This window comes from Mucor velutinosus, assembly GCF_035048745.1.
Source record: "Mucor velutinosus strain NIH1002 chromosome Unknown tig00001563, whole genome shotgun sequence".
Lineage (NCBI taxonomy): Eukaryota > Fungi > Mucoromycota > Mucoromycetes > Mucorales > Mucoraceae > Mucor > Mucor velutinosus.
Genome location: NW_027041904.1, coordinates 4,245,737 through 4,272,111, shown reverse-complemented (window position 1 = coordinate 4,272,111; position 26,375 = coordinate 4,245,737). Strand labels below are relative to the sequence as shown.

The 26,375-nt window shown below is 39.7% G+C and overlaps 7 protein-coding genes across 7 annotated transcripts; 5 read left to right on the top strand and 2 right to left on the bottom strand.

The window, feature by feature from the left end:
* Nucleotides 1-89: 89 nt before the first annotated feature.
* Nucleotides 90-5,441, top strand: VPS15 (Serine/threonine-protein kinase; the record flags this gene model as incomplete). Its single annotated transcript, XM_064829252.1, has 25 exons — nucleotides 90-284; nucleotides 353-386; nucleotides 459-542; nucleotides 596-663; nucleotides 719-752; nucleotides 807-971; nucleotides 1,032-1,095; nucleotides 1,156-1,240; nucleotides 1,294-1,362; nucleotides 1,427-1,511; nucleotides 1,573-1,681; nucleotides 1,736-1,867; nucleotides 1,924-2,012; nucleotides 2,078-2,146; nucleotides 2,207-2,275; nucleotides 2,334-3,119; nucleotides 3,183-3,397; nucleotides 3,457-3,540; nucleotides 3,595-3,773; nucleotides 3,833-3,938; nucleotides 4,008-4,489; nucleotides 4,541-4,570; nucleotides 4,624-4,871; nucleotides 4,957-5,058; nucleotides 5,125-5,441. The coding sequence occupies 25 exons, from the start codon at nucleotides 90-92 to the stop codon at nucleotides 5,439-5,441; spliced, it is 3,900 nt and encodes a 1,299-aa protein (XP_064686454.1).
* A 155-nt stretch (nucleotides 5,442-5,596) lies between these two features.
* Nucleotides 5,597-7,252, bottom strand: ATC70_010029 (IRG-type G domain-containing protein; the record flags this gene model as incomplete). The annotated part of the gene is made up of 5 exons (XM_064829251.1): nucleotides 5,597-5,941; nucleotides 5,997-6,769; nucleotides 6,825-6,993; nucleotides 7,048-7,182; nucleotides 7,241-7,252. The coding sequence occupies 5 exons, from the start codon at nucleotides 7,250-7,252 to the stop codon at nucleotides 5,597-5,599; spliced, it is 1,434 nt and encodes a 477-aa protein (XP_064686453.1).
* Nucleotides 7,253-7,916: 664 nt separating this feature from the next.
* On the top strand, nucleotides 7,917-8,718 carry ATC70_010028 (uncharacterized protein; the record flags this gene model as incomplete). Its single annotated transcript, XM_064829250.1, has 5 exons — nucleotides 7,917-8,088; nucleotides 8,153-8,188; nucleotides 8,259-8,465; nucleotides 8,548-8,570; nucleotides 8,632-8,718. The coding sequence occupies 5 exons, from the start codon at nucleotides 7,917-7,919 to the stop codon at nucleotides 8,716-8,718; spliced, it is 525 nt and encodes a 174-aa protein (XP_064686452.1).
* A 174-nt stretch (nucleotides 8,719-8,892) lies between these two features.
* SCT1_3 (Glycerol-3-phosphate/dihydroxyacetone phosphate acyltransferase) lies at nucleotides 8,893-10,731 on the bottom strand (the record flags this gene model as incomplete). Its single annotated transcript, XM_064829249.1, has 5 exons — nucleotides 8,893-9,452; nucleotides 9,517-9,575; nucleotides 9,651-9,781; nucleotides 9,840-10,099; nucleotides 10,155-10,731. 5 exons carry the CDS (start codon nucleotides 10,729-10,731, stop codon nucleotides 8,893-8,895), a joined length of 1,587 nt encoding a protein of 528 aa, XP_064686451.1.
* A 316-nt stretch (nucleotides 10,732-11,047) lies between these two features.
* ATC70_010026 (uncharacterized protein) lies at nucleotides 11,048-12,578 on the top strand (the record flags this gene model as incomplete). Its single annotated transcript, XM_064829248.1, has 5 exons — nucleotides 11,048-11,168; nucleotides 11,240-11,433; nucleotides 11,496-11,623; nucleotides 11,697-11,769; nucleotides 11,829-12,578. 5 exons carry the CDS (start codon nucleotides 11,048-11,050, stop codon nucleotides 12,576-12,578), a joined length of 1,266 nt encoding a protein of 421 aa, XP_064686450.1.
* A 4,768-nt stretch (nucleotides 12,579-17,346) lies between these two features.
* On the top strand, nucleotides 17,347-18,828 carry ATC70_010025 (uncharacterized protein; the record flags this gene model as incomplete). The annotated part of the gene is made up of 1 exon (XM_064829247.1): nucleotides 17,347-18,828. One exon carries the CDS (start codon nucleotides 17,347-17,349, stop codon nucleotides 18,826-18,828), a length of 1,482 nt encoding a protein of 493 aa, XP_064686449.1.
* Nucleotides 18,829-23,812: 4,984 nt separating this feature from the next.
* RPS25_2 (40S ribosomal protein S25) lies at nucleotides 23,813-26,202 on the top strand (the record flags this gene model as incomplete). Its single annotated transcript, XM_064829246.1, has 8 exons — nucleotides 23,813-24,626; nucleotides 25,143-25,210; nucleotides 25,268-25,402; nucleotides 25,455-25,500; nucleotides 25,550-25,657; nucleotides 25,714-25,786; nucleotides 25,840-25,985; nucleotides 26,042-26,202. 8 exons carry the CDS (start codon nucleotides 23,813-23,815, stop codon nucleotides 26,200-26,202), a joined length of 1,551 nt encoding a protein of 516 aa, XP_064686448.1.
* Between the last annotated feature and the right edge of the window lie 173 nt (nucleotides 26,203-26,375).

Sequence of the window (26,375 nt, the reverse complement as noted above, 5' to 3'; positions counted from 1 at the left end):
TTTATTCATGCCAATTCTGTAGAAATTGATTTATTAGTGAGTTCTTTTTTTTTTCGCTCTCTCATTCTTTCTTTTTTCAAATACTACAAATGCAATACCCTTATTACAGAAGCAAGAGCTATTATTTCTCATCTTCACCAAGAGAACCTAGTAGATATCAAAACACCAGAGACTCTAATAGTGTCATAGGAGATTGGCTAGCTAGAGAAGAAGCTCTGTTAGAGGGCATGGAGGCAGATATCACTGAGGCAATGTCTCCAACAATAACAGCAGACCCTATTCAGGTATGTAAAGATATGTGTCCTGTGTTTCATCTGCTTGCCGTATCACCAACATGACATCTTGTTTGTAGCTACAATATCCGTCTTTTCGTGCTGCTTGTCCAGGTTTGTTTACACACACACACACACACACATCGTATACCACCACATGTGTTTCAGTAGACTAACGTTGCGTAGATGTAAGCAATTATCCGCAGGTACCACCACTAGCCAATAATGGAGGCCCTAGCATCAATGGATTGAGACCCACGAGTGAAATTCGTAAAAGCTACCGTTGTACATTTATCAGCTAGTTTACTCATTCACGAGCATAGCTAAACCATTTGATTCCGTCTTCAACTTTGGTGTATTTAATAAGATCCAATCAAAGTGTCTTGACGATGTATGTAATATAACACACATTATCCCCAATGGATTAAACTCCCTTTTTGCTTTAGGCTTTTTATCAAAACGGCAATCTGGTCATTTCAGGTACGAAACTCAATTGAAAGAGATGCAATCATGAGCTAAACAGTCTGTTTGTAGCTCCTACTGGCTCTGGAAAGACAGTTGTGATGGAACTTGCAATCATCCGAACACTGCTACATGGTGAAATCAACTCTAAAATCATCTACATGGCGCCCACCAAGAGTTTATGCAGCGAAAGAGCAAAAGATTGGCAGCTCAAATTCAAGCCTCTGGGTATCGAATGTGCGTCGTGATGCAGCTGTTTGTTTGTTTCTGCTGTATATTTACCCATTTGGTATACAGGTACAGAGTTTACAGGAGACACCCAAAAAAGCTCCATTGCAGCTATCCGAAAGACGACCATCATGTAAGTTGTGGTAGTCGAGGCAGTTTGTGTCTGTTTGATTTACACCAGATGATTTCATAGAATCACCACACCTGAGAAATGGGATTCAATGACTCGGCGCTGGAATGACCACAAACAATTGATGAAGCTCATTAATTTGTTCTTGGTATGTCATCATTTTTGGACCATGATCTCATCTTATGAATGGCATGATTTTAGATTGACGAAGTTCACATACTAAATGAGAAGCGGGGGGCATGTTTGGAAGCATGCGTGAGTAGGATGCAAGTAAGTACGGATGTCGAGGTTTTGCATGATTTTAAGGGGCCAATTTGTTTGACCTACATACTAGACAATGGACATCAATTTACGCTACATTGCAGTGTCAGCCACTGTGCCCAACTTGCAAGACATTGCAACCTGGTTACATGCTAAACGTAGGTTTATATTAGCGAGCCTGACAGTGATTGATTGTATTAATACATGTGTATGTATTAGCCATCTCATTTTCAGAAGAGTACCGCCCTATCATACTGGAGAGATTCGTATACGGATATCCCTACCAGGAGGGTAACATGTTTCTGTTTGACCGTAAATTGGATTGGAAGTGAGTGCAACATTCAGTATATAGCTTGCCAATGCGCTAATTAATGTGGTTAAGGTTGCTGGAAATGATTGAAAAGCATAGTGACAACAAGCCCGTGTTGATCTTCTGCTCTACTCGCAAATCAACTGAACTAGCATGTTCTACGATAACAAATTTGATGGACAAGAAGCGAATAACGACGTTAAAGTAAGCATATGTGTGCAGATAGGTTTTGAATGTATTTTCATGCCTGTATCTTGTAGCAAATCGTTTGCCATAGATCAGAGCAATATTCAATTCAAAAACAAGAATTTGCTCAAGTTTGTTGCCAGAGGCATTGCATTTCATCATGGTAAGTGGTGTATGTTATCAGGCTTCATATGAGTCCAGGCTTATTTCCGTCAAACTACATTTTAGCTGGATTGGATCCTGCTGATCGCTTTCAAGTTGAAACCAAGTTTATGAACAGAGAAATTCGAGTCATAGGTATGTATATCGCATTGCATCTGTACGTATAACCACATTCCTCACACCGAGCACGCATAGCTACTACATCCACTTTGGCTGTGGGCGTCAACTTGCCAGCACATCTGGTCATTGTCAAATCCACTCAAGGTATGTCTATTCCATTACGCGCACACGCAAACACACGCTTACGTCTGGGTGTTATCAGCAGGCTATCAAAACGGAAGTCTACAAGAATACTCTGACATTGATCTCCTTCAAATGATGGGAAGAGCTGGTCGACCTGGATTAGACACATCTGGCTGTGCCGTCATTCTCACTACCACCCAAATGGAGCTTCGCTATAAATCCTTGGTCTCTGGCACCACCAATCTGGAAAGCCGGCTTCACGAGAACCTGATTGAACATCTTGTTTCCGAGATCTGTTTGGGCACCATCACAAATCAAATTACCGCACTCAAATGGCTCCAATCCACGTTTCTCTATGTGAGATTACTCAAAAACCCAGAACATTACAAACTGAATCAAGACTCCATCTCGTCAAACACCATATTACAAGAAATTTGCGTTAAAGATTTGGAGCTGTTGCAGTACCACAACCTTATCCAGAAATCGCCTACTGATGCCACACTCAAGGCAACTCCCTTTGGCGTCGCCATGGACGTATATTATATTCGATTTCCTACCATGGTGGGATTGATGGAGAGCGAGACGCCCACTTCTGTCAGAGACACGTTGGAACTTATCAGCAAATCACATCAAGAAATAGAAACCATTCGACTCAATCAGGGCGACAAGCAGTTTCTCAATTCCATTAGAACCCATGACAGCGTCCGCTTTCCTCTGGACAAGATAACGAGTGTAGCAGACAAGGTCTTCATGATGATTCAATGCGTGTTTGGGAACATTTCTCTGAACAATACCAATGGTGGCAACACACTGCTCAACATCGAAGCATCAGCTATTATGAAGCATTCAAGTCGCTTAACAAGATGTAGGTACATTCTATCGTAAATGGCTGAATGCTGAATGTACTCACACTTTTGATCCGCAACAGGCTTAATTGATTGCAGTGTTCATGAGCAGAACGCTGCTAAATTGAAATATGCACTGGAGTTATATCAATGCCTGCAAGCACGCATGTGGTCCAATTCACCTTATATTGCTCGTCAATTGCCCGGTATTGGAGCACAGTATGCTAAAACCATAGCTCAAGCCAACTTGATCAACTTTGACCAATTGAGAAATTGCGATCCTGGAAGATTTGAGCAGGTTTGTAGTTTGAGGGATGTCTTTAATATAATAGCAGCTCATTGGATGCCAAAACATAGCTGCTACATCGCAACCCTCCATTTGGCATCAAGCTCTGTAAAGAAATTTCCATTTTACCCAATCTGAGTCTAGGCATACATCAGGTATGTCATACACGAACAGCAGCATCTCAACTCATCTTGATTTTCTATTACTAGTTGATGAACAGTGGCTCTGAGACCAACCGAGAAACCGGCAATGTAACTGTTACAATACATATCGACATTGAATTGAAAAACACAGATGTAGTTACTCGTACCAAGCAAGGCAAGAGCTGCTATGTTCAGTTTTGGCTGGAGACCTCGGAGAACCGTCTGGTGGATTTTCGTCGTACCTTGTAAGTAGTGCAAACTGTATCTGTTTGCTTTGTACTCCAACCTGATTATGGAATGACAGAATTTCCAACCTGCTTCAACAAAAATGCGCCTTTGATCTCAGAGTAAAAGTCGAATCTTTAACCAGCACAATCACTGGGCATCTTCAATGTGGAGATTACGGTAGAGTATGTCTGGTTAAGAGAGAATAGACTCAACTCATGTCCTATGCAAACACAGTGGGCCTCGATGTACAGAAAGAATTCAAGCCAAAAGTGGATCCTCGTAAATTTATCAACATTGCCAGCGCTTCCAACATGTCCAAACCACATCTTACACCGGAAATCAATGAAATTCTGGAGGAAATGATAGCGGGCGATCCAATGGACGTCGAAGATGACGATACTGAAATGCAAGAGATATTTCAACCACCCATTCAAGTACCCATCAAGCCCACATCGCCACCTCCACCACCAAAAGCTACATCAAACCCATTTACCATGACTATGCCAATAGACTCTCAAACGGATACAGACATTGAAGAGATGAGTGACAACATCGATATTCAGGCTTACAACAGACTGTTCAATGTTATCAGTAACCAAGAAGGAGCAGGGCCCAGCACTTCATTCGAGTCAAAGACGTTTCAAAAAGCGCAAAAACAGAAAGAGCCTGCTGTAGCTTTAAAAGAAAAGAAGAAGCCCAACAAGAAAAAGGCAGCAGCACCATCCTTGGAACCGTTTGTATGGGTGTGTTATGAGATAGTATAGACACTCATGAATCGCATTAGATGCAAGCACCAATGCAAGCAGAAGGACAAGTACGTCTGGATAGTGCTAACCACATGTATGGGTACTGATACCAGATGACTAGATGTCGCCACAAATGCTGCAAACGATCTCTAGTTACTGCCAAGGTTGAAAAAGACGACACACCTCCTCCCATCATTGGCACAAAAAGACCTAGTCCCGACAATGAGAATAAACAGCCATCAAGCAAACGAAAGGCAAATGCATCGTCCCCGTCAGCATTATTAGCTCAACCTGCTGAACCATCAGCCGCAACTACACTAGAGCCCAAAACTTCTCAAACGGATCACTTTTCCCATCCATCTGAAAAAGGTGATTAATAAGTGTATTCCCTCCATCCCCCCCCTCCCACATGAGAACCGTAGGCGTGTATTATTAAACCCCACCACTTGATTAGATGTAGAAATGCTGGGAAGATTGGATAATACTATTAGCGAAGAGAATGAGGCTATTACTGAAGCACCAATGGCAGTAGTAGCATCAACACCTACCATGGCAGGTATAGAAACTCTTGTTTTAGTTCAAAAAGAAGGACAACATGTCTCTTAATAATGTCCATTTATAGAAACCATCCTTGATCAGTCGATACTCGATGATATTGACAGTGACAGTATGGCTGGAGATATTAACACGGAAACTCTTTCTGGCCATCCAAACACGGTTGCCTCTGTTATTAGATATACTACAACGCATGCAACGACTTGCGATGAATTATGGGACGAAGTAGGAAGATTAGCACATCAGGCGTTCTCCAGCTTGAACAGACGCAGTGAAAACCACGATGCTCAGGAGCCAGTTACCCAGCCAGATCCTGCTATTTCCCTTGATCTCCCAACCCCCACCTTGAAAGAATGGATTACAGAGAATGTCATCCTTGTATAAAATATACAACTAATAAAAACCCTTGCGTCTTTCCATGGTCGTTAGTAACACCAAGCAGGCGGATTTAAGTGTCCCTTCTAGTTGTGTGTATACATTTATTACTGTCCTTTATGCAAGAATGCCAGAATCACACACCACAGAGACAAAATTCCACATTAATCATCCCATTCATCTTCTGCAACTTCCTCGTCCTCGGGATTGGTAGGTTTAGGCTTTACCTCATCATCTCCTTCAATATTTTTGGCGGCTGCAAACATGCGTTCCATTTGCTCCTTTTTGCGTTGTTCTTCACTGACAAATTTCTTGCCCATCTCGAATTTAGCCTGGGATTGTGCTTGCGATGCTGGTGGTGGTGCAGTAGATAAAGGCGACATGTCTTCTGGCTGCAATGAGATTTTTCCCAGTTGTTTGTTGTCTCCTTTAAACCAATTGGCTGCTTCTTGAGCAGGATGATCCAAGTCTAATGTAGGCACAAAAATGTCGTCTTGGAAAAACTCGGGCTATCACAATGCGTCAATGGATACCGACATATACACCACACCCCCCTCAACTTACTCTAGCTCTAGGCACTCGTACACCCACAGGCTCAATACTGTTCGGTGTCAGTCTATAAAATCTATCAATCTCGATATCCTTGACATGGCATGTTTTTTTAGGCAAAAAAGCGAATCCTTGTTGTAGTGTAGTGCCTTCAATCTTTGCCACAGCAGTCAGTTGTCTGTCCTCTTCCAAGTGGTATGTGTGAATGGTGCGATCGCCTCTTCCAGCAACAAACAAAATGTGACAATCAGGATCATAGTAAGCACTCATGATACTGGGTGAGATATCAATGGTCTTTCTGCATAATGGTTTTGACAAATCCTCTTTGCTCATCAACAAGACTTCGCGAGAAGATCCAAGACCAAATCCAACGCTGACCAACAGTTGGTTGTCCAACCACACCAAGCGAGAAGGCCTGATGCTGTTGTGCGAAGGTCCTTCAGCTACGATTTCGCCAGTGCGAGCATCCAAGACGCGCAGCTTTTTGTCCTTGCTGGTGGTCGCAATGTGTGTGCCATCTGGACTCCATGCGCAACTGAAAATCACATCCTTGTGCTGACCCTTCAACACAATTTCCTCTTTTTGAGCTTGTACATCCCAGATACGTACCGTTGGGTGGCCCAAATCATCAGATGTTGTTAATAAGATGTCTTTGGTGGTAGGATGGAATTCAATCAAATGCACCTTGTCCATAGAACTGGACCCAAACACACATTTGGGTTCTGCTATATCTTCCTCAATACCGCCTTCAGGAATCTCCCATACTCGAATCTTGTTATCCATGGACACTGTATTTAGTGTAAGCATCAATATACACCCGTTGTCGCTCAAAAGTGATCTTACCTGTAACCAGAATATTCTCATTGAATGGATCAAACTTAAAGTTGCTTACTTCAGAATTACAAAGCACAGATGGGATATGAATAGGAAGTCGACCTGGTTTTTCGCTGTTGATGATACTAACACGACCACCAGGACCAGACAGAGGAACAGCGATAAATTTGGTGTTGGCCTGTCATTGTCCATGTTATCAATGTTTGCATAAAAGCAAGCAACTCGCTCTTACTTGAATCAATTCACATTCACCACTCTTGTTGATACTGAGCCCTTGGAGATCTTCATAACGTGTGCTAGGATGGTAAAACTTGCCTGCGATATACTTGTACACGGAAGCATTTGCAGAGCCAAATTTAGGAGGTGCCTTTCGAGTGTGTTAACGACGTGTGTGCATGTGTTTCTTAGGGTCTTGTATAGTATACCTTTTGTGCCATGTTTATCAATGTGCAAAGAAAAAAGAAAGAGGATTAAATTGTATGTTGGCTGAACAATGCGGTCATGATGAATGGAAATGCGACACAAGGCATTTAAAGCCAGTAAGGAGCATGATGCCACATTTTGGCCTCTTCTTTTAGGGTTTGGCCTCTTGTTTTAAGCAGCACATACACAATAGACTTCTTAGTAACATTTGGAAGCTAGGCGTTCTGCTGATCATACACCTATTCATTTGCCAAATACGATAATTGCGTTGTCTGGGCAATCTCATGTCTTGGATACCAAATCACAGCAATAGCCGGCAAGAAGATTTCCAATGGATGTATAAAATAAAAGCCATTAGATGACAAGCGTGTCATCACATAAGATTTCAAGTATATTAATAGCATCTCTCAGTGTTCCATGCAAGATTTATTTAAAGGCTGTAGATCATAAATTAGTGCTCAACAAATTAGTATAAATAGACAAGCCAATCACTAGGCCTGTGTGCAACACATACACTATCTTTCCCGCGGTCAATAAGGAGGACTTTGAGTGTTATTTGGCACTGTATCCGCGGAAGGACCGCACAAGTTTCTATCATGATATAAATAACAAGCTATGGTTTGTTTGTTTAGTTCCTCTTCATCTTTTTCTCTCTCTCTCTCTCTCTCTCCTTCTATCATGTCTGAAATCTCTCTTTTTGAATCTAGCTTGCTTAGCCCTGAAGTACAATCTCAATTGCCTGCTGGCTACACGCTTCGTGCCCTTCGATCCAATGACTATGAGCGTGGATTTCTTGACGTCTTGACCGTCTTGACGGAAGTAGGAGGCCATACCAAGGAAGAGTTTACAGGTAAAAACACAACACTAGATTGTCTCCCCGTATATACATCTGACTGAACCATACTCTTCTGTAGAACAATTCAATTACATGAAGAAACATAACCATGAATGTAAGTAGACGAGTACCTGAGAGAAGCAGGAGACATGCGGAGAGAGAAGGAATACTCATTCGGCCAAAAGATCATACTATTACTATCACCGAGGATGCCAAAGATCAAGTTGTTGCCGTCGGTACTATTCTCGTGGAAAGAAAGTTCGTGCACAAGAATGGTCTTGTTGGACATATTGAGGACATTGCTGTCAACAGCAACCAACAAGGAAAGAAGTTGGGTTTGAGAATCATTCAAGCTCTCAAGTTTATTGGTGCTCAACGTGGCTGTTACAAAGGTAAGTTTCATTCAGGAGTAGGGGGGGGGGGGGGGGGGGTGAAAGGGGCTATCAACTAAAACATGCGTATTTTGATTTGCAGTCATCTTGGATTGTTCAGAAAAGGTAAAATTACGGAAACGTTGATGCATTCAACCTATTATTCACCTTGGCTTCATCATTTTAGAATGTACCATTTTACGAAAAGTGTGGTTTCAAGCAAAAGGAGGTCGAGATGGCTTGGTACGTTCCTCAAGAAAAGGCTCGTTTGTAAAATTTCAATAGCATCGCAACAACAGCATCTATTTATTCCCCCACCCCCCCATCCCACATACACAACACAGCACGACACATGTTCATGCTGCAATAAAACACGAGTATTCCTCGACAGTCTTATAAGCGATATCAAAAATTAAGCAACGTTTAATGTAGTATAGTAGTAGTAAATCTATTCCCATCTTGCATTCTCCAGGTTTTTCAAAACAATAGGATACGTTGTTTTATGGTTGTCATGTCCCCAAATAGTATCCATATGCTCGTATCCGTCCACACGCTCCACATGAACCAAATCCAACATGGGAAACAGCGTCTTTTGACAGTCGGAGGTTGAAGGTGTGCTCTCTTTGGCCACCTGTTCAGGCGATAATCCATGTGTCTCATAACCGGGAAATGTGCGTACAAATCGCTCTCCATTGACCAGATAATCGGCTGTACCGTAAAACACCACCAAAGGCACCTTTCGCTTGAAATCTGTGTTCATGACCGTATTTTGGTCTGCTACGTACAAACACACCCCTTTACGTCCCCAACCTGCAATCCAATCTGCAATCAGACGAGAACTCACAGGGCGTGGTGTGAATTGAAAGTACTTTGCTTTTCTTCTGCGAAGCCAATGGCTGTCCCACCAACTAAACAAGTATGAAAACATGCTGTATGCCAAGAAACAAAATAGTCTGGGTTCGACAATCGTCTGCGCAAATGACATGACGGGCAAGAAGGATCCAGTGCCTATACGTTTGATGTCATGTCGTGAGTTCAGTCTCCCTGTTTTTCATGCTACACATCTTCTTACCAAACATTAAGCTATAGAACCAATCACTCAGATTGATCAAGCGATTCAGAGGAAATGTGCTATAATAGCATAGAGCGTTTTAACCAAAACATGACATCATGCAAATCGTTTTCATATGATGATTGTATACTTACTTTACGAGATTACCAGAAAAGACAGCAGGCGCTAAAGCGATAAAGCAGCTCAAGTTGTCAGCAATCTCTGGGCATAGTGATAGCGCAATGAATGCTTGTGCATTGCCTTGAGAATGGCCAATATAAGCGACCTGCGTACAAATACATATCAGTGCTCATCAAGTGAAATTGGGCCAATGATGACAATACCTTTGAGCTATTTGAATACAACTTCACATGATCCAACATGGCAGCGAAATCGTAGATACCCAACTCCTTTAGTCCCCAATTCCAATACTCGGGATCCTTGAACGATAACGAGACATGATCCAAGCCAGCAATGGATCGGTTGTTTCCTACCCACACATCGTAGCCCTGATCAATCAATGTAAATGCTAATGAGCGTTGTTCATTCAAGACAAAGGCGCCAGAGCATTGAAATAAACCATGGCCAATCAAGACAGGTTTACCTATATTTAGTTAATTAATATGTTGAAAGCCATACAAATCATGATGATATGATACCTCTTGGTATGGATCCCTTTTTATTGATGCGATACATTTTCAGAATGTAACCATCTTGAGTTACCACTTCATGCATCTCACTGGTATATCCCCATCGCTCAGCATAGTATGTTTCGTCTTGTGTCAGTAGTTCATCAGGCATGTCGTCTTCATCTGATTCCTGAATGCGCTTTTGTTTGTCCAACAACTGCTGTTTTCCAGTAGTATACACTGCCATGGTTACAAAAAAGAATAAAATGGGAAATGAGAGGAGAGCGGATATCACAGACTTGACGGCGAGCATGAATTTCTGAAGCACACTGCGTTTGATGCGAGTAACATTGCGTTGATGTAAGGGTATTCTGTGTGGCGCTTTGAGGGGCATCTCTTCTGCGGGTGGCTCTGGTTCTTCTAGCAGCTCTCCATCGGATGACATTCCAGTTGAACTTTGTTCATCTTCTGATAATGATGATCGGCGATAATTCTCTGCTTCAAGTAGAGCATCCTCCACAAAGATTTCTTTAAAGTAGCTGTCTTTTTCTAAATCCTTTTCGTATAGCCTGGATCTTGGTTTCCATTGACCCACTTTGCTGGTCATTTTTTATATATTTATAGATTACTAGAGAACAAGAAGAAACAGAGGATTGATCTGAAATGCACCGACTTAAATATGCACATTTGATTGTGATTTTAAATGGGCGACCTTTTGACATGCACTAGTCTCCAATGTGGATAGGCACAAGATCCAAGCACCCACCTCTTTTTCTCTGTGCCTGTGAGTCACATTTTTTTTTAATCCTCTCTCCCAACAAAAACAATTTTTCAGGTTTTGGAGATACATTTCATCCCCCTTTTTTTTTTCCATCTTGCCCGAGAATATCAAGTAGGCATTGCCTAGAGTCTGACAGAGAAACATGGCCAGCAACTCCTTACCGTCGCCTGGGGATATTGTCATCCACGATTACAGACCGCAAGAAAAGCCTATTGTAAACGAATCCCTTAAAGTAGTGCAGTGGAACATTGAAAGAAACTACGGTATGGTAGCATAGTAAAGAAGCACATGCCCCATATCAAGTGTCCTCATCACTCTGCTATCAAAAAACCAGAATCTGAAGCCATCATGAAGACCATCCAAGATCTGGATCCTGATGTGATTATACTGCAAGAAGTAGACATCTTTTGCAAAAGATCTGGCAACCGTGACCATATACAAGAATTATGCAAATCCTTGGGGCTCTTGGGTGGATTTGTATGCGAATTTGAAGAGATTGACAGCCCCGTTAGAAAACTGAGAGACGCTGTAAGATGGATAGCCGTGTGACTAAAGCGTGTGTTGTGATTGTATTAACATCGTACATTCAGGGAGGTGGTGTGCATGGAAATGCTATTTTATCAAAGCATGACATCGATTTCAGAGTGCTGGAGCATAGAACGGACGCTTTTAACTGGGAAAAGGACGGATACAAGCTGAAAGAGCCGAGGAGGGGAAAGTAGGTATCATTCTCTTCCAGCATTTCTTCTGATGCTGATGATGATTGTTTTTTTTTTTTTTTTTTCATGCAGACGATATACTCTGGTAGGCACTGTGAGCGCATCACCATTACCGCCGATTGTATGTTACAGTGTGCATTTAGAGGTAAGCCAACATTCGCAGCTGAATTGCTTGGCAGCGTCATTTAGCTCGCATAAACTTAGGTTTTCACTGGTATCATTGGTCGTATCAACAACTTTGCCGACATTTTAGAGGACGCAGCCTCGATCGCCAAGGAATACCCACACCAAATCATCGGTGGCGACCTCAACACCATGGCACACTCTATTGTGAGACTGTCACCCAAATATGCTTGTGACCGATACAGACTCATGTCCTTGGGAGACACAGAGAGCAACTGGTTTGATCGTCATGTGATGGCTGTCTACCGTGATCCACAACATGAATACAACCTTCGTTTAGCAGCAGCAGGATTCCCCTTCTCCATGGCACCAATTCGTCTTGTCAGATTCATTTGGCGGCTTTTGGGTTCACTCAAGTTGTTTGAGTTGGTGAGTGGATTTGACTTGGAAACGCTCAAGAGAGCCCGTAACCCTGGATTCTACGATCCCTGGGATCCCAACGAGATTACTTTACATAATCCTGATTACTTTGGCTTGTTTAAAGCGAAACTGGATTGGACTATGGTGCGATGCATGGATGTGCGTCAGAAATGGATTGGCAATCGTGATTATAGTGTCAGTGATCATGCTTATTTGATGGTCAAGGTGACGCCTGATGCAAAAGATAAATTGGACCGTGTGCAAGAAGTGTGGAGCAATAGACGTAGACAATGGCAACCCAATGGATCTGCTCCGTATAGAAGAACCACCATTGGTGTCTCTGTCCTCATCTTGGTTACTACATTGCTGGTACATTGGATATTGTACTTGGTTGGTCCATTGCTGCAATAATCGTACTTCATTCAGCGTTAAGCTTTTTGAAACTTTTGCATTCACCCACCTCCATCTCATTACAACTCATCGATTTCGTATCTTGTTCAGTTTTTTTTTTTTAACATCTCCTATCACTCCTTTGTATCATCTTAATAGTAAATTAGAACTTTCATTGCGTATCAGTGTATGGCCTGGTTGATGAGGTGTTTCCAGTTTTTTTTTTTTTTTTTTTTTTTTTTTTTTTTTTTTTTTTTTAGCAGTTGGGTAGGTTATGAGATCAACCATAGATTATTATCAATATGAAAGTCTCCTGAGATGCCCCACGTCTGTATCAATGGCAGCAACTCATGTATGAACAGGGAGCGTACTACCAACACCTCTTACTACTCAATAATATGCAAACTACAGTGAAAATTGGTAAAGTCGAGTCGTGATTTCTCGCGTTAGAAGACGATGTAGACCACCAGAACAACGCCAAAGAATCTCTCTCATCCAGCACTAACATTCTGACACGTTTGCTCAACTTTTTTGGGATCGTCGAAAATCGACCAAAAACCATGAGAGATACCTCATGGTTTTCATCGAAAATCAAACGATCGCATTTTTCACTTTGAAAATGAAGACTTTTTACTATGGTATATGTTAAATCAAAATGCTTCTCTCGATCCAAAGCAACCTCTGAAACTACTTTTACGAGGCTTTCATATGCAAAATATGGTTATTTTCACTAAAAACCTGATTTCAAATTTTATTAAATTGCTCAATAATTTCATTCAAAACACTTATTACAGTTAGCACCATTGGAAGCGCCTTGAAAAGTACTTTAAGAATGTATTAGGAAGCATAGGGCGATCATCATAGTTTATATAGTCGAATATCACAAAATAGATGAAAAAAAGTCGAGAAAAGACAAAATCTGTCCAATCTTGAACAGATAAAAATTTACTGAGCTTAAATTAATTTTGGTGGCTACTTGCTGCTGGCTGACCTAAATGCCTTTCTGATGATGACAATGATGATTGCGATGCTGATTAAATGGGGATCATGGAATTGAAAGGGCAATTGAATAGCCCGAATACTTTTTTGGGGAGTTTTACCTCGTAAAGATGTCTTTTGCAATGACAATATCTCAAAAAAGCCGCTGTACATCTCACACAAGTCCTGTATTTACTTATGACCAGCCTTATGTCGCCATCTTATTAAGAGCATCAACAGCGGTGAATGATACACCAATTCTATTATCAGAAAATGGCGATTGTAATGTACAAATGCTGCATAAAAGCTGAATTTTCTTTCACATTGTCTCAATAATAGGCTTTGTTTGATATCAGTGTAAGCAAAAAGGATGTTGAGGGAGATACCTCCTCTCCTCCTTCTGGCTCTGATATAACCTTTCTTTTACTAGTAATTAATTGTATAAAATCTACTTGATATTCCAATTTTCATTATCTCTGATTTGGAATGTGTTCGGCTAGTCTCATATAATGTATATTATGGGAATAAACGCTTCAGGAGTGGCAACAAAGGCTATCCATTCTTCCTGAATCTTCATGAATTTCAGTTCAGATGACGCGTATATACTGTATTTGATAAGCCGAAAGTAAAATTGATAGGCTTCATTGTCAAGTAAATGTACCTGCTTACGGTGGTAGTCTAATATAGCTCAACATTCCAGTAAACTCTCTACCTTCTAGCGCTTCAAGAAAACTGATTGCTTGCCGAAAGTTCACTCACATTTTGTATCAAGATAATTCAGGGGGCATTCATTTTTCAATACAAGTTTAACGATAAAAAGATCTTTCAATCACTGGAATCCTAATCGAAAATGGCAAAACATAACTGCTTTTGGTGTGAATTTCTTTTGTACCCCAGCTTCACCCTCTCTGATATGTATGGCAACATATTAATGTTTTTCAATGTCTACACTGAATGTTTTGAATCGTGATTATATGAATAAATCGTAGTATAAATGCACACGAATGTCAATTAACTCTTATGTTCATTGAGAAATAATCGAAATATAGACCTATGCTCACAGAGTTTTAGGAATCTAAGGAATCATCTGTTCGATGAGAATTTATAGATTAATTATCAGGCCTGCAATTGGTCATAACTGTATCTATATTTCTTAATCAAGAGTGACACCTCCTACTAGTATCAGATAAAGTTACATATATAACACATGTAGTGTGTAAGCCTGCCACAGCCTGATTGAGACGATAGATGTATTCTTGCAGTCATTTGACAAGAGTATAATTGACCAACTCAATGGATATCGATACTTTTTTTTTGCGATATCAGAGAGGATAGATCAGTAAAAGATGGCACAGAATGACCCGATCCGCTTGTCATTGAGGATTCAAGGAACTCCTTCCTATCGAGGCGTTCTTTTTCCCTGCTTCTTGGTGTGGCAGCCCGAAACCCCGGATTTCTCTGGTGTGTATAGGCAGCAATAGCATGTTACTGATGCTTTGTTAATTCGTTTTACATAATCCCGATTCCATTGTTATGTTCACTTCTCGCTTGGCCCATTATTTGCGAACGAAGTTCACTTGAGGGAGGTTACCATTCAATTCATTTATGAAGGATGATGTCTATTTACGGCTGATTTGTGTACAATCGCTGTGTTTGTGTGCGTATTACCTGTTAATGGCTAATATATTTTACTCGTCTACACCACTTAAATGGAGTGAATTCCTGTAAGACGTGAAAACCGTGGTTTTCTAGAAATAGAATGTGTGTATGTTTTTTTATTTATCTTATCTCGTTTTCATATTTCTCAGGCGCACACACACATGCAAAATGGATTGATTTAGCTATAGTCTATGTAGTTTCTACATATATCATATCGCAACATGTCGTTGTCATTATCAAATACAGATACGCAGATAATCTGGATGTGTAAATCAGCATATCTTAATCGTCAATGACTCACCCCCGTATCAACCCAATGATAGAGAGGTTGTACACAATGATATTCGCACTGCTTGGATATTCTCGATATCACAACAGTTTCAAGTGTTTGTTTGAATTCTTTTACGTGAACCTTTGGCATTTGTGAACCCTCAAACTGTGTGCTTTTTTTTTGTCTCCCAGGAAATGGAAGAAAATATAAAGTTATTTTAGTTGGTATATTTGATGCCACATACACACACAAACATGTATTTACACTTTATTCACCATAAAAAAGATCTTCGTTATAGGCATTATAGTGGGTATATCATGTACATATGGTAAAAGACTAGGCTTGTTGAGTGTGGGTATGAGAAGTTTATTAAATTCTCTGTTTACAGTGATACAAACCAAGCCAAAGCTCACTTGTCGTTGGTCAAAGTATGATGTATATTGATAATACAGTGTGATTTTGCTAACAACGTGACCCAAATTTGTTTGCTTGTTGCAATAAAGTGTACGAGGGAAATGCATCTAGTATAGTTCTATATTTGGTCTTTACAGTAGATCACCATGGCAACTCAATGTATCTTGATGTTTCCTCTTTTGGTACTGATCTTTTGACACATTCAATTGTAGATGTATATTTCTCAAGCCGTTTATGTCGCATTTATATTCTTTCCATTAGTCGAACTGAAAAATCGATCTGTCTGTCTGATGAAATATTGAAATTGTCATATGTATCCAACTCCATCACTGAAATAGTTAGATCATAAACTAAAAAAAACATGAAATCTACAGTCAGTAGCATACATGTAGCCGAGCATAAGAATAGTTTGCTGTACTGTATATTTGGCAGCTGTATGAATATGAGAAAAATGCATGATATTTTCAATGACAACAAGAAAAACTCATCGATAATGTGACATTTCCAATGTGTCAATGAGAAAAAAAAAAAACAAACCTATCTTGATGGAATGTCTGGTTTTCTGTAAATTGATGGGCAATGGAGTTTCAAAGCACATGTCTAGTGCTTGTGGGGGCCATGCAAAAAAAAGAAGGCGAGTGAAATCACGTTCTGCAATAATATTACCCATTTCACACAATACTCAACGAACATGCCAATACAAGTGTTATGTTTCGACGGTTTATTTCATTTCTCTGTGAAACGATTTTCATGGGAATCTTGTTAAGAGTTGTTGAAATAAAAAAAAAATTAAGAGGGGTAGTACCGGTATAATTCACACGAAGCTGGATGTTGGTGCTTGTAGGCTCAAATCAAGCGTATTGGGAAATGTGGGGGGGACCCGTGAAGAAAGGCTCATTGGGCCACTCAACCGGCAACTCGCCCTGAAGGGAGAAAGAGCAAGAGTCTTGACTGACCATCCAGTTACGTAGTGGATGTCGTCAATTTGAGTGAGTGGAGTACAATGAATGAATAATCTCATATAAGGTTGAATCTCAAATCAACTATAAACGGCTTTCAAGTACCACCTAGTAACGAATCATATCGCATTGTGTGGGGTATATCGACTCTTACTGTAATAGGCAGGTGTAACCACTTTGATCAAAATACTATAAATTATAGATCTTTTTCTAATCATTTCCTTTTTTTCTTCTTCTTATCATTATCAACAACAAACCTTTATTTTTTTTTTATTATCTTTTTTTTTGCACTATAAATTCATATTTATTTTAATTAAAAAAAAAGAAAACGCTCCTCAAATTCAACATAAATCAGCAATACACACGAACATGTCGAATCAAATCAAATCTCAAGATATGGGTTTCCCATTATACATGACAGTTTGCGCTACTCTCGCCGCTCTTTCCGGATTCAATGTCGGATGGCATATCAGTATGTTTGGAATGCAATTATGATAGTAATCCATTCATGAAATTAACACTCTTGCATCCATTAGGTGTGCCCAACATGCCCGAGAAAGTAATTATGGGTATTGTCAATGATGATGGCTCCTACAGCTGTCTTCCAGGCACCGAAGATGGTGTCTTGCCTGGCTGTATGCCCATGGATTTCCCTACCTGGGGTTATACCATTGGTGCTTTTGCCATTGGTGGTTTCTTTGGTAGTCTTGCCAGTAAATACACAAATGTCTGGTTTGGTCGTCGTGATAATATTATGATTTCTTGTGGCTGGATGATGATCGGTGGTCTCTTGTCTGCTTGTGCTATCAACTTGACAATGTATTCCGTTGGTCGTGCTTTGGTCGGCTTCGCATCTGGTATGTGTGGTTCTTCTGTCGCAATCTATGTATCCGAAATCTCTACCAAGAAATCCCGTGGTGCTCTTGGCTCCCTTTTTGAATTGTTCTTGAACGCTGGTATTTTGTTGACTCAAGTCTGTGGTCGCTTCATGGCCTTTGCTCCTGCATGGCGTTTCTTGTGGGCTATCCCCACTTTCATTGCCGCTATTCAACTCGCCTGTATGTTCTTCTTCACTGTCGAATGTCCTCGTCGTCTCTGTGCCAACAAGAAGTACGATGAAGCTTGCGCTACTCTTCAAAAACTCCGTGCTGGCGCAGATGTTGAAGAGGAATTTGCCCTTATGCTCGCTGCTCGTCAACGTGAGATTGAATCTGCTCAAAAGCAATTCTCCATCTGGGACATCATCTCTTGCAAGGACAAGCACATTACCAAGAACACTGCTATTGTCTCTGTCATTCAAGCTTTCAACCAAATCGGTGGTATTGGTCCCATGTCTGTCTACTCTGTCGGTTTCTTCACTACCATCTTTGGTGATGCCAACTTGGCTTCCAACATCTCTCTCGCTGATGCCGCTGTCAACATTGCCGCTACTCTTGTTGCTGTTATCTTCATGCACAAGGTGGGTCGCAAGGGTTTCATGATGATCTCTACTGGTGGTACTTGTATTGCTTCCATTATGATGGTTCTTGGCTCGTCTCTCAAGAGCTCCAACGGTCAACAAGGTATTGGTGGTCTTGCCATTGCTGCTGCCATCGTCTTCACTGGCTCTTACAGTATGGGTTGTGGTGTCATTCCTTGGATGATTGCTCCCGAACTCTTACCTATGCACGCTCTTGCCTCTGGCTCTGCTATCGGTAACTCTTCTAACTGGCTCTTCAACTTTGTCATCAACACCATCTGGCCCAAGTTGAGTGAAGGCCTCGGCACTTACAGTTTCATTGTCTTTGTTGTTATCAATTTCTTCGGTTTCTTGTTCATGACCTTCATTATGCCTGAAACCACTGGCAAGGACCTTGATGACCACAGCAAGAAGGAGAAGATTCCTGATGCCGAGAACATTGCCACCGATGGTACATCTTCCAGCCAAAACAGCGATTCCATTGAAAAGAATAAGCATTTTGATCACGATCATGTTGAAGTTACCAACTAATTTTTATTTCTTAAAGACGATTCCCCTTCTTCACCCTCTTATTTTTTTCAAACCAAATATCTTTATTTTATCTCTTTTCACTTAATTGATGATTTGTATATTAGCTTTTTTTTAATTTCTCTCTCAATATCTCTTTGTATGCTTTTAAAAAGTAATACTTTGTATTTTTTATTCAAATTCCCCCATTCATCCCTTCTACTTTCTCTCAAACTCAAATTCATGCTCTTTATTACCTCTCCTCATAGTAATATGAACCGTACTTTCTTTAATGTCATCCCTGATGGATGATTTTCACAAAAATAAAAAATCCCATTTTATTTATTTATTTTATTGGTCCTTAGTAACTTAAAAACTGCGTGAGATCCACTCAAATGTAAAGAAATTGAATATATTAGGTATCCTCGGTCGTACAGTAGAATTATACATGTATCTTCGGATGAAAAATAATCCGCCTCTTTCTGGTTGTGTTAGATCTCTGGCGTTTCTTGTAGTTTACTACCCAGCTTATCAATTTGAATACATAGATAACAGCATCAATGGAGATAACAGAGTTTGTAGATTTTATAAATGAACTGTATCTCTTCTATGATGATGGCAGATCATCGGACCGGCCCGTCTTTTTCAATACAAGATGGCAGTATTTTCTATTCTTGGCTTTCAAATGACTAACAAGTGGATATATACAGTTTCGCATGTATATTAAGAGGAAAATATATCCTGTGTTACTGATCAAAGAAAAAGTGAGGCGGTGATTAGCATATTGCCAAATCCATGTAGTCATCAAATATCAATTGGTGTCGTAGTAATATATTTTTTCAAATTTCTCAGGAGATCCAAGATACATGGCAAGTATACCCTTTCATAATTTTTTAACACCTTGGCAATCAATGCCGCATTTAAGGAGGGCTAGTTTTCTGCGTGTTGCCAGTGCAATTTGTTCTAATTATATATCACCGCATGTCATACACACTTGATATCTTAGTTGTAACATCCAGGTTCAATCGGTGCAAATTACGAGCCTTAATTTTAGCGTGTACCCAAAAGTTTTATACATTTGCCTATGTAAACAGCACCTAGCAGGTACTCACATGCATTACGCAACATTCGGTCTAAACATTGGCTCTAGGTAAAGAGCATTTGTCATTGCTTTTAATCGGCCATTAAATCACTCGTCTTGATCCAAAGCCTTAGCAGTGTAAGGCTGATGCCTAGGCTTTCTTTTGACACTCATTGAAACTAAATATATTTAGTTCAAAATTATGTAACGCACGTAAAATTTTTCTGCAGAAAAATTAGCTCACTATAACTGACAATGAAAGACATGTACATCATAGGAAAGCTACTGCAGGGTTTATCATGACCTAAATGTCTTGCGGTATAAGCTTACGAATGCCATTAGATAAAAAAAAAAGTGCTCAATTGATCATTAGATAGTACGGTCTTTTGCTTTATCGTATAGCGCTAAGGATGCAATAGAACGTTTGCACTAACAGCTCAGTGCGCGGGTATATGTAATCAACTGCAGCCTAATGCTTGGTAAGGTATGTTGCTGCTCCATCAGTTGACATCTGATCGTGATATGCCTCAATTGTGTAATGACCTGAGTCATTTTACGAGCACTTTTAGACTTCAAGTATATATTTTTGGTACTGCTTTCATCATTTTCTGATTTGTGACATATCAACATCTATAACAGTTGAGCTCTTTGATGAGGCCATCTGTAGATTAAAGAATTACATAAGAAAAATGCGATCCACTGTGCCGCTATCGCAAAAAGCTCATGATTGTCAGTGCGGTCGACGCCCGGTTGGACATCAGCGTAAATCATTTATTTGTCAGTGGTAGAACAAGATTTACAGCTTGGCAGGCTAATCGTTGCAGATTGTAATTGGCCTGTCTTAAACCTCTTTTCGCACATTAATTGTATCAATTTCTTTTGACCATTGTGCTAGACCGAACTCGATATGAATGTGCAAGCTTATAGTATTGACGCATGAAAATAATTTAAAATCAATTAAGAACAAAGTCAGGTTTATGATGTTTATTGATATAAGTAGTTTTCCACTGACTCAGCGAGCCTCTGGAGATAATCTCATACACTCGTTTTATACAAACAATGGTAACTTCAAACATTATTACAGCAGTAATTCTATTTTAGGCATTGCAAGGTTTTTAATCTGCTGGTGTGCCTTTTCTAGTTAACAGATCATAGGCATCCAAGTAACTTAATATCTTACTTTCTGTCTCGGTTGGCCAATGAATTGATTCAGGGGTAAATTTCCTTATTTGTGTGGATCGACGTTTCAAACTCAGGCATTGAGGTGCACATCATGTTCAGCTGAAGCTTAAGTAGTAGTGATAATGGTTTTGACCTTTCGATCAAAAAAAAACAATATGGTATCTAATATATACTGCAAAACATTCAAAAAATTAGAGAATCCAATCATATCCTTTCAAAATCTTGTAGAATTGTGTGCCGTACAAGGTCAATAAAACCACCAGCGAAGCCGGCATTGGAGAAGGAGTTTGGGGAAGAACATAACGCATCTAATTCAACACTAGATAGCATTGGTTTATAGAGAGGGTTTATCATATTGAAGCAAAGATGCAAAGCCATGGTAATTAGGTATTGAATCCAATACTTGATAGCATTGGTTTTAATGACGGTTTTACCGTAGCGAAGCAAAGGTGCAAAACCTATGACAACTAAGCATCTAATCCAGCATTTGATAGCATTGATCTATACGAGGGCTTAATTTTTGCGAAGCGAATATGCAAAACCATAGTATCTAAGCAGCGAATTTGATTTCTCATCTCCTTTATTAATAACGGATTGTTTAAAATCTATTGATATAGCATATTTATATTATTACTGCTTTGAAATGTCTACGGTGACAGCCCGCAGAGCGACACCGTCATCGAGCGTAACGAGGTTGCTTCTAATTCAACATTTGGTAATATTGACCTATAAGAGGGTTTTACCATAGCAAGGCGAAGATGCAAAACCATAATATTCAAGCAGCAAGTTCGGGTTTTCATTTCCCTTGTTAATAAGCTTACCAGCAGCATGTCGCATCAAAATTTGCATGAATCAGCTTTACCGAAATCAATATGCCTTCCATTCAAATTAGAATTTGCACAGGGTGTAGAACTACTCTTCCAGAAGACTTCAGCTATCAAAGATGTGATTCATGCCATGTAAATAAAGCTATAAAGCAAAACATAACCAAATTTGACAACTTTCAAGCCTTCGTATCTTGGCATGTAGAGTTTTATGAGCCACCGGAATGACGCCAAACGATTGTACTTGAGTAGTAGTAACTTCCTGACACCTTTGCTCAACTTTTTGAGCCAAAAAGAAACGTGGCCAAAAATCGACCAAGAACCATGAGGGGTACCTCATGATTTTCATCGAAAATCAAACGATCGCATTTTTCACCTTGAAAATGAAGCCTTTTGCTATGGTATATATCAAATCAAAACGTTTCTCTCAATCCAAAGCAACCTCTGAAACCACTTTTATGAGGTTTTCATATGCAAAATCTGGCTATTTTCGCTAAAAACCTCATTTCATATTTTACCAAATTACTCAAAAATCTCAGTCAAAACCCTTATTACAGTTAGAACCATTGGAAACGCTTTGAAAAGTACTCCAAGAATGTATTAGAAAGCATAGGGTGATCATCATAGTTTATATAGTCGAATATCACAAAATAGATGAAAAAAGTCGAGAAAAGACAAAATCTGTCCAATCTTGAACAGATAAAAATTTACTGAGCTTAAATTAATTTTGGTGGCTACTTGCTGCTGGCTGACCTAAATGCCTTTCTAATGATGACAATGATGATTGCGAAGCTGATTAAATGGGAATCATGTAGTTGAAAGGAAAACTGCTTAGCTCGAATACTTCTTTATTTCTTGAGAGTTTTTTCCTATAATAAAGGTGTCTTTTGCAATGACAATATCTCAAAATATCGCTGTAGATCTTACACAAGTCCTGTATTTACTTTTGACCAGCTTTATGTCACCATCTTATTAAGAGCATCAACAGCGGTGAATGATACACCAATTCTATTATCAGAAAATGACGATTGTAATGTACAGATGCTGCATAAAACCTGAATTTTCTTTCGCATTGTCTCAATAATAGGCTTTGTTTGATATCAGTGTAAGCAAAAAGGATGCTGAGGGCACGTTGCTCTGACTAGAGTGTAAGTGATTTGAGCTTGCTGAGAGCGATGTCGATGAGTAGCAATCCTTGATTGCCCGCGTTACTATAAGCTATATATTGGATATCACGCGTTGTTCATTCTACGGTAAAAAAAAACTGCGTCAATGTACCAACTCTTGCAATTCCTTGCGATGTTACCTCTTTGATGCCCTCATTGACTAGTCTTTGCAGGTATACCTTCATTATACTATTTATAATAAAAAGTATCGTAATGACTACAAGCATGAAACGATATGTTTGGGTATTGCTTGTTTTACCATTCTAAAATTACGATTTCCGTTAAGTGGCAATTGATAATGTCAAAACACACTCGTTTCGTGAAAGTCGATGGATTGAGCCATAATGTCTTTACCATCTATCAAACCATGCATTTTAGTTGAAGTAAATTCGATAATTCAAAAAAGACCAAATAAAAATGGTGGTGCAAATAACAATCCCCGTAAATAAACTAATACTGTATAGACAACTTGGTTGCAAAGGCAACTTGCTATTTCCCTAATGTATTGATACCCAAACAAAGCTAAAGCTCGTTAAATCAAATACTGTTGGTAACGCAAACTAATCATCAATTGATAATCTGAAAGTAATGAACCTACTCTTGACCTGCATGTTTTTTTGTGTGTGTGTGTGTGTGTGTGGGTGTATGTGCATGTTTGCATGTGTATTGTCTACTCTTTTGATTTCAGTTTAATCTTACGCAGCATTTTCTCTCCCTCTTTCTTTCTTTTTAGTTTTCAACAACAGTACATTACTATGGATATATTACCTACAGAGCTGCGGTGTCTTATCATCAACCACATCAACAGGCCTGCTGATCTTGGCAAGTGTAGATTGGTTTGCAAAGCTTGGAACTCGTTCGCAGAGGTTGCCATGTTGACTGCGCAAATAAGAATCAGAACAGAATTTCACGCTTGGAAGCTATACAGATATCTTAAACAGAAACCACACATGGCTCAGCATATAAAGCATTTAACAATCGTGGCAACACATCCAACAGAGACAAACGGCAGGGCTTTCCTTAATCTGTTAAGCTTAGCTATCACTCCCGAGACAGAGATAGTAGATGGCATTGTTGGTTTGGATGTCATATACAAGAAGCTGATTCAGCTACTGAGAAACTCGCGTCATCCAATCGCAAAAATCAAGATGCTACCTATGCCAATCAATTATAACCAGATATACATGAATGCAGTGCTCGGTTTCAAACATACGCTTCAAGAATTGATACTGAACTTCAACAATATTCCTATTGATTGGAATCTCGTTTATTGTCTAGAAGAAATTGAGAAATTGAAGTCGTTGACCTTGGTTGGAGACATTTACAACATCACTTTGACAGACACTATATTGAAGCGATGCTCAAATCTAACGGAATTGGATATAAATGTTCGTTTCAGTGATCCTATTGTGTTGGACAAAAGCTCTGTACACTGGTGGTCCAGTAGAAACAATGTTGAAAAAGTACATAGTATGAGGGCATTGAGATTTGGAGCTCACGTTCGCTCCGACCTACTGGAATACCTCATTTACAAGTTTCCACGCATTCAAACTGTTCAGCTCACGACAGGTACCGTTCATGCGACTGAATGGCTGCTCTTCAAGAACAAAGGCTTTGTAAGAAATTTGCTCAGGACGTGTCCTACATGCATAACCCACTGCTATAAGCGTAAATCAGAGAATGTAGACCGCTTAGTTGAATCCTTCGCAGAAAGCCATGGTACAGTCACTGTAAAAACAACAAACAATGCTCGCAAAATCTATATAAAAGCTTGTTTATAAGTCTTGCTTCTCATGTCATTATGTCGCTAATTGTGCTATTGAATAAATCATGACATATGGCACCTTTGTTGCAATAATTTTATTGAAGATTTGTGAGCATACATCTGAGAGCTGCAAGACTTTTTACCTACAACCGTACCACACTGAATGTGTTGGGAGCGGAACCAGTTGAGTTGTTATTGCATCTTGGTGCGATTGGTGGCAATGATGATATCGTAGTGGTGCACCAAGTGTGAATTTATGAAGCAAAAAGTTTCCAATTTCAAGTGAAGCACTTCTTCCTCAATCATGAGCACTTGTGTAGAATGCGGTTCATCTGTCGTCAACTTATATACCCAGTACAGCAAAGATAATATACGGCTTACAACATGTGTAAGAGAGCACATGATAGAATACATGACGCACAGCTATTAACAATCTTTAATACAGGATCAATGCAATAATTTTGCAGACAAATATATTGAGCATGATTTTGTTATTATATTCATTGATATGCTTCTGCACAAACCTCAAGTATATAGACATCTGCTGTTTAATAGAATTACAGAGCAAGATGGAGTAGAAGTAGGCTTGTAAACGACGTGTTCCTGCATCTCATTAACAGCTTGCCTTGTAGCCGCATGTGTTTCGATTTGCTATATTGCTGATTCTGTTTGAAGTTTGTATGTATAATGTTGCTTAATGCTCTGTGTCAAACTAAAGAAATGTTAGACATCAAGTGGTTTAGACTCGAGCGATATTATACCGACTATGATACAAAGTTCATAGAACAACCGCTTTATTACCAGTATCTGTATATCTTGACACTTTGCATCTTTGGTAACTCATGACATGGATCACAGCCAGTGTACACATTCTTATCACAGCAACCATAGAGTTTATCGTCTTTCACTGTTGCATTAATTTAGCAATTCGAGTCTACTTTCGTAACCAAAACAAGAGAATAAGGTATGTAGGATTTGCAGACGGTCTGACAGAGAGAAAACTAATAAGCATTCTAGACACAACTATGTCTCCATGGCACTGATCATCTCAAGTTTTGGAAAGATGCTATTGATTTTGATGGTAATTTGGGATTACAAGCAACTGGAGTATTCCTGGCTTGTCGGTATCATTGTATTGGCATCCAACACCGAGGCACTATCAGGTAGCTATATTACCTCATTCGACAGATCTAAGCACTCATACAAATTTGCTGTCAAGTTTACCTGAATATACCTTATTTTCAGACCTTGCTCATCATTTCAATTGGGATTCTTGGCCGAGTGTTTGCGCAGTTTTTGTTTCTGTATCTCACCTATTTCAATGCCCAACAAGACAATGCTCCGTTCTATCTAACAAAATCTAGATGGATTAGCATTTAGACAATGCTTGTGCTCAAGCAAAGGACTACCCGACACAACAGGAAAGCTGATCCTATCACTTGCAAGCCATCTCTTGGGTACCAAATTATGCACAAAAAAAAACAGCATATTGTTCATCTCACTTTGACTATCATTGATGCTACATGCTTTACTTGCGCTACTTACAACGCTTC